The sequence below is a fragment of the Toxorhynchites rutilus genome, chromosome 1 (assembly GCF_029784135.1).
Source record: "Toxorhynchites rutilus septentrionalis strain SRP chromosome 1, ASM2978413v1, whole genome shotgun sequence".
Taxonomy (NCBI): Eukaryota; Metazoa; Arthropoda; class Insecta; order Diptera; family Culicidae; genus Toxorhynchites; species Toxorhynchites rutilus.
In genome coordinates this window covers 111372800-111381045 of record NC_073744.1, presented here as the reverse complement: position 1 = coordinate 111381045, position 8246 = coordinate 111372800, and the positions used below count along the sequence as shown (strand labels likewise).

Here is an 8246-nt window from a genome sequence, read left to right as displayed (position 1 = left end):
GGCGAAACTGTAGTCAATGTTTAATGTTGTTTGGATACCGTTTATGTAAATAAATTCAAACTTACGGGATACGTCCGAACGGCAATTCTGACATTACGTTTTACCTTCCACTTCACTTTCCTTGGGTACAACCAAGGCGTTGAACTATAGGTAGACCGCAATGTCAAAATTGATGTTCGGCCATTGCTCATGAAAAAACAAATTTGTTTACAAAAAAATCGTATCTTTTGGTGACAAATGCATTCGTTGGTAAAATAGCTGCTCGCGCTTTACTGTAGGTATGTTATTTTCTGGATATCTGTTATAACAATTTCCCAAAATTGCTTCTATTTTTTTCAGATATCTACAATAAGCGATCGAATTATTCACAGTGCAGAAGGATGTTTTTAGTATACATATGTATATATACTAAATATAAATATATATAGAATCGTGAAGTTTCGACATTTGTCAAACAAATATTGTTTACAAGTAATTGAGTTTTGCACAAGTTTAATTTTTACTAAGTTGAGAATGTAGAGTGTGTCGAATGTTGAGAATGTTCGCTCCAAATAAGCATAATTTCCGCGAAGTTTTGATGTATACTGCCATACAAATGAAACACAAATTTCTACATTACTCAAGAATTAACCACTCCACCCCCCCCCCCTCTCTCTAAGGGGGGGCTGCCGTACAAATGAAACACAAATTTTTGCATCACTCGAGAATTTATCAAGCAATTGAAACCTTATTTGGCATGTGGAGGTTTTAGGGCGCACTGAATGTTTTTACGGTGGTTTGACACTTCACCCCCTCTCTAAGGGGAAGCTGACATACAAATGAAATACAAATTCCTGTATTACTCGAGAATGATTCAAGCAAATGAACCAAACTTGGCATGTGGAGGTTTTAGGGTGCAATGAATGTTATTTGCAAGTGGATGAAAAATCTTACACGAGAATTGAGTCTGAAAATAATCTGTTATTATAATGTCGAGTTTTGGTAGAAGTACTGAAATTTTATAGTAAAAAATAATTTTAAAGGGTAGATCAGAAGATCAATCAATGAACAGTTCTGCGATTGGACCCATGAACGTGCGTATAGTAAGAAAACCTGAATGTGATAACGAAAAATAAATTTTGGGCGGGACGAAGTTTGCCGGGTCAGCTAGTAAAATATATTTATGATATTCGTTAAACAAACAACATCAGCATTCGAGTAATTTGTATTTATTTTTGACAAAAAGTATCGAGTGACTGCTAACTATTCTGCTTCATTCCTTCTCGCCGTTTTGAGTACTTTTCAATTTGATACTTTACTAGAATATGATTCATACAGTCACCTTCATCGTCATGAGTAGCTTTCTGTCTGCTACTGTCTAGTATCTCTGGGTATTTGGTCCAAAATTTGTCACTTATCATATCCTCGAAAACAGGAATGATCAAAGTCACTTTTTTATCGTCCTTTATATTAATCTTCTTCCGCAGCAGAATGGTACCTTTCCGAAACATTGCCGGTTCGTTGTTATAATTTATGTTAAAATCTTGGAACAGTATTTCATTCTTGTCGCTGGATAATGTTCCACGTAATCGTTTTTCCGCCTACAAGAGAAACAATGTTTAGAAACTGTTTAAATGACTATTTTTTATTATTATCTACATCAACATTAGTGAGTCCAGATGCTACCAGATTCCAAAACGTGGTATTATACAAGTTGTTAATATGGACATCCGCTTGCCGCCAGGACAGGTAATCGCGCAAGTTGTCATCGGTAGGATACAGAACTGCACGCGAATCGAATACAGGTGGATACTTGAGGCTGGTCATATTCCCAAATATGTATGACCAGTGAAATGAATAAGCCGATGTAAACAAACTAGCAACATAGCTGATCAGTTTGTCTCGTCTCCTTTCATAAACTTTGGTATCTCTTCGGAACACAAACGAATATTCATCACTTTGGCCATAAGCAAGAACAACTTCATTAAATTCTTGCATCACCGCGAGTGCGGCCAAACTCATCAAATTCAAGCCACGTTCATCGTTGGGCTTCGTGAAGTTGTGCACATCGCAGAATTTATGAAAACCTTTTCCATCGACCCTTATCACAATCCAACAATTTTGTTGGAGAACATCTTGATGCTCGTAACTTTTCACATATTCGAAACGGCTTTTCGCCATACTGGAAAGACAAAATTTTCGCGATTTAATTAATCCTTTCGTAGCAGATCTAATTGAGAAGAATGCGGCTTGTTTAGCAAAATATGACATTTTGTTTTTGTTTTGTTCATACAATGTTCAAGGATGATAGAAAAATGTGGTTACATGCAAGGCGCGTAGAAGTATATCCTAAGGTGGGTCAACTTGCTAAAACCACTCTTCAGTCATCTTGGAAGTCTACTGTGTTTTGTTTGTAAACAAAACACAATACGCTTGTGCCCAAGCTTGCTCGTGATCAGTCTGTCTCTTTCACACTTCAAGGAAAAAATTCCCCTTCTGCTTTCTTCCGTACTGTTTTCATATCATATATATTTTCATATGGTACTAGGTGAGGCCGTTTCGTCACTAAGTTGGTTAGGGGAGCGGTATATGAAAACAGTACGGAAGAAAGCAGAAGGGGGATTATTTCCTTGAAGCGTGAAAGAGACAGACTGATCAGGAGCGAGCTTCGGCACTAGCGTATTGTGTTTTGTTTACAAACAAAACACAGTAGACTTCCAAGATGGCTGAAGAGTGGTTTTAGCAAGTTGGCCCACCTTAGGATATACTTCTACGCGCCTTGGGCTGAACCAAGCTGGAGCAAATAATTCCCCTTCTACTTTCTTCCGTGCTGTTTTCATATACCGCTCCCCTTACCAACTTAGTGACGAAACGGCCTCACCTAGTACCATAGACCCGTCTTGGGCTGAACAGCAGTTCTGACATAACGTTCCACCTTATTATACCGCCTTGAATCGAGTGCTCCTGGGCCCGAGATGGAAAATGTAAGATGGGAAGATTTTTAACATAAACAAAATTTGTGACGTCACAGATTTCGATTTTTTTATTATTTTTCTTATAATAATCCACTACATAAGAAAAGTATTGTTATTAAAGGTACAACTAATCAGATAAAAATGAACGAACTATATTTTTTCAAAAATAATACTAGCGTTCAAAATGCCCGACTGACATTTTAGCAGAAACTGAAATTGGGGTAGTGTTGAGGTGTTCTAAACTTAATTACAAGTCAATTTTACTTCTCACCAAATGTTAAGTTTTAATGATTCTCAACGCTAGAATTATTTATTTGAACTTTTTCTCTTATTAAAACAGCCAAAAGTACAAACTCATGTAATTTTTTTTATGTAAAATGCACTTGAGAAAAAATTTTTTCTTCTTGCGTTTAAGTTTTAGAAGAATGAAGTGTTCAGCACCCAAATTGTGTTAACTTTTTTTTACAATGGCGGACAATAGATTCCATAAAGCTTTTTTAGAATTCAAGAATAATAGATATTAGAGTACTCATTCTGATATAAGATAAAAACAAAGAAAAAAGAAAAAATTTAAGTTCGTGACACGTTTTGTTTTTTTTTTCTTAAATTGTAAAACCAAGGGTAAACTAGATTAATGCAATCACTTGGCTTCCTCAGAGTAAGGTTCTTTTTTGAACAGGCGACTTCATTTTGGTGATTTGATGCGATCTATCACGCTGCTGCAGTACAAGCAAATGGAAGGTAGTTGTGAGCAAATTGCTCGCGACTATCATCCAAATTGAATGACAATAGTAGGAATATTAGATGACGATGCCTTCCTCGTGGTGGATAGCAGTAACAACATATTAGTTTGCCTAAAAGATGAGTATGTAGGGTTTCTGTAGCTCTGTTCATAATACAAACAATTTTTGTATTATGGACGACGAACGACGAACGACAGCAAATGCCAAAGTTAGTATATGGTGAAATTCCGCTATGACGGAAGCAATGCAAAATATTGATGAGCGAACGACGCTGACAACGGGTTGTGTGCTATTTGGCACGGTCAGTGGTGCAATTGGTCTAGTCACACAAATACCAACCGATCCTTATGAATTTCTTCGAAAATTTCAGGAAAGTTTGATTGGCACAATAAAATCTGTTGGCAAGATTGATTATTCGTATTGGCGTAGTTGCCATACCGAAATGAAAGCGGAACGTTGCTGTCGAGATTGCGCTTCAATTGACAAATTACCAGGGAAGTTCTTCCGTATCACAAAAACTCCAGAGCTACAATAACTACGCTAAGCTCTTTATTTGGGAGAATTAATAATTTCCTATATATATATATATATATATATATATATATATATATATATATATATATATATATATATATATATATATATATATATATATATATATAGTAACGATAAGTTTGTATTAGGTTATGTATAAGTTCACGTTTCGAGTTCAATCTCACTTACGTTTAGTTTCCCTAGTTCGGATTCAGCGGGTGATACAGTTTCTTCAGAATAATGGCAAGAGCTATAACAATATTCAGTTATCGGCTATGTTCGAAGAAAATATATTGTTTTTCCTGGCTTACCAATTCAATTTAGCATTAGAAATAGGTTACGTTCAATTTGGTTAAATTAGGTGTCTAAACTTTGAATATAATTATAGGATCTAGGAAGTAGTTATCAATTAGTTTTAAGTTATTACATATTCAATAGAAATTCACCTCGCTTTTTAAGAATCCTATTAATTAAGTAGCAAGTAAGAATATATAATAAATTAAGCAGCAAATATTTCTAGGAATTCACAATCGAATTATGTTTTCTTGAATCACTTTTCTCCTTTTTTTCTTTGTTTTGTTTTGTTTACTCACAACTAGTGACAGCCGGCAGCTCTGTTATTCCGGACCAGTGGCTGCGTCGATGATATTCTAAGAGGGCGCGTGCTGTCCAACAGGACAGTCAACACTAACGTAGATTCCGTTGGAAGTTCTTACAGTAGCGGAACGTACCTCTCCGTCTTTACTTGGGTGGATCTCGATAACTCTTCCCTTCGGCCAGCAGTTTCGAGGTAGTTTGGGATCGGTAATCACTACCACATCGCCTACTTTGACAGGATCAGTTTGGTCGAACCACTTGGATCGCTTGGTGATTTCTGGTAGATAGTCACTCAGCCAGCGCTTCCAGAACATGTTGGCTAGCATCTGCGAGGCTAAGATATTCTGGCGGAGAGCGACCTTGCTGTCGTCCAGGGTGGAGAATGGTTTTACTTTGTTTGAGGAACCGAGAAGGAAGTGGTTCGGTGTCAGGGCAGGTGCACAGTCATCATCAACTGGAACATGCGTCAGCGGTCTGGAGTTAATGATGTTTTCAATCTCAATCAGCATGTTCCGCAAAACTTCATCGGTCGGATTTCGTGGGGCATTGATCGTTTGAAGATTCCGCTTTACGCTACCTATTAACCGCTCCCAGCTACCGCCCATGTGTGGTGCGAGTGAGTATGGCTTTTCGCCATACTGGAAAGACAAAATTTTCGCGATTTAATTAATCCTTTCGTAGCAGATCTAATTGAGAAGAATGCGGCTTGTTTAGCAAAATATGACATTTTGTTTTTGTTTTGTTCATACAATGTTCAAGGATGATAGAAAAATGTGGTTACATGCAAGGCGCGTAGAAGTATATCCTAAGGTGGGTCAACTTGCTAAAACCACTCTTCAGTCATCTTGGAAGTCTACTGTGTTTTGTTTGTAAACAAAACACAATACGCTTGTGCCCAAGCTTGCTCGTGATCAGTCTGTCTCTTTCACACTTCAAGGAAAAAATTCCCCTTCTGCTTTCTTCCGTACTGTTTTCATATCATATATATTTTCATATGGTACTAGGTGAGGCCGTTTCGTCACTAAGTTGGTTAGGGGAGCGGTATATGAAAACAGTACGGAAGAAAGCAGAAGGGGGATTATTTCCTTGAAGCGTGAAAGAGACAGACTGATCAGGAGCGAGCTTCGGCACTAGCGTATTGTGTTTTGTTTACAAACAAAACACAGTAGACTTCCAAGATGGCTGAAGAGTGGTTTTAGCAAGTTGGCCCACCTTAGGATATACTTCTACGCGCCTTGGGCTGAACCAAGCTGGAGCAAATAATTCCCCTTCTACTTTCTTCCGTGCTGTTTTCATATACCGCTCCCCTTACCAACTTAGTGACGAAACGGCCTCACCTAGTACCATAGACCCGTCTTGGGCTGAACAGCAGTTCTGACCTAAGTGGTGCGGACTCAATCCACTTCATTCTCAAGCAAATTCTTGCATGTTTTCAAGCGATTTCTTGCAATAAATTCTCAGACCACCAGAGATGCCAGATTTACAAATATGTTTGTAAATTTACAGACATATCTGTAAAACATTCATCACATCTATTCATCACATCAAAAATATTTGACTCACCATATGATATTTTTCCATAGTTTTAATACAGAAAAGTTATTATATTTAGTATATATCAATACACATGACGTTAGACCAGCGATACTCAACCTGCGGCACGGCAGTCCTTCTTGTTGGCCCATCTGGTGTGTATGATGTTTGGAACTCATACACATAAGTACTTTTGCCTTGACATCATTGCAGACGAAAAAGAGGATACGGTTATTCACAATTAATGAACAATTGCATTCTCTGCAGGTAAGGAAAAATCTTGAACGAAAATTGTCTCTGATAATTATTTTCTGTTCTAGACAAGATTGTTTTGCTGAAATGCAAGGAGATTTATTGAAAAATAGTGAAGTTAGGGTCAGGACTATGCAACCTATGTATTTAAACAACATCGAATAAAAATTTTCATTCTATTTTCAACAACTTACATTTGCTTTCGGGTCTGCTTATGACGAAATATGGGTTACTGTTCGATATTGTTACGACAGACATGGTTCATGGCCGTGTGGTGGTCTAAAACTTGTATAGCCTTGCATGGCGGATTGAAAATATACACTGCATTTTTTTTAAAATAAAAACGACAAGACCGCAAGCCTTGGTGGATGTCCAATATATCAATGGAGAAATACTGTGTTTTATAAAAATTAACAACGCGTATGTTTGTGTATGTATGTGTATGTATGTATGTGTAGATCGTTGAAACATTTAAACACACTTACAGCACATAAGTTATTAAGTGGTCCGAAAAATAATTTTTTTCCACTTTTTCCCAAAAATGACAAATGAAAATTAATAACATTTGAATCACTGAATCGATTTAGATGATCGACATATAAAATTGACCTAGCCTTTTATAAAAAAATATTTAACTTGCGAAAAACATAATTATATTTTAGTAATTATTGATTGTAGTCGTTTTTTATTTTTTTTATGACTTTGGACTAGAGGGCGCTATATATTTTTATATTTTTTCTTGAAAGCTGAGGATTTTTTACACAAAATATCTCGATATCAGGGTTGCTATTTTTTCGTTTTTTAGATATGATTTAAAAAAAAATCATTTTTCCTCATTTGTCCAAAAATAACTTTCTGCAAAAAATCATAACATTTGAACTACTGAACCGATTTAGATGATCGATATATTAAATTGAAGCCAATAAGCAAAACTCACACTTGCGGGAAGATTGGATTCTAGTAGCATAGGTCTAGTTTAGTCACATATGAATATTGATCGAAGACTTAAAACATGTTAAATTTACAAAATTCTAACTTAAAAACAATAATTATAGCATCTCTGATATCGAGATATGTTAAGTAAATACTCCTCAGCTTTCCATAAAAAAATATAAAAAAATATAGCGCTCCTATCTTTAACCGAGAAAACTATGAAAAACTAACTCAATCCATAATTACAAAAACAAAATTCAATTTTTTCGCAAAAGTAATATTTTTAAAAAAAATATATCTCGTAAGCTTCAATTTGATATGTCGATGATATGAATCGGTCCAATAGTTCGAAAGTTATGACTTTTTGTAGTGGGAAAAATGGGGAAAAATTGTTTTTCGAACCATCGATTAGTTTTGCAAAATCATATTTCAAAAACGAAAAAAATAGCATCTCTGATATCGAGATATTTTATGCAAAAGTTCTCAGCTTTCAATCCATATTAAAAATAGGATCCATATTATATGCAAGCTAAATATTTCTCAATTAAAGCTCATTGGCTTAAATTTGATATGTCGATCATCTAAATCGGTTGAGTGGTTCGAAAGTTATAAATTTTTGAAAAAAGTCATTTTGGGAAAAAGTGGAAAAAATGATTTTTGGGATCACCCTAAAATGGAAATGGGCACCCTAATGACAAAT

General features: G+C 35.9%; 1 protein-coding gene across 1 annotated transcript; it reads right to left on the bottom strand.

The window, feature by feature from the left end:
* Window positions 1–1133: 1133 nt before the first annotated feature.
* Window positions 1134–2274, bottom strand: LOC129761920 (probable tRNA(His) guanylyltransferase). Its single transcript, XM_055759775.1, has 2 exons — window positions 1639–2274; window positions 1134–1580 (listed from the first exon to the last, which is right to left on the bottom strand). Exons 1-2 carry the CDS (start codon window positions 2248–2250, stop codon window positions 1239–1241), a joined length of 954 nt encoding a protein of 317 aa, XP_055615750.1. The 5' UTR covers window positions 2251–2274; the 3' UTR covers window positions 1134–1238.
* Window positions 2275–8246: the final 5972 nt, after the last annotated feature.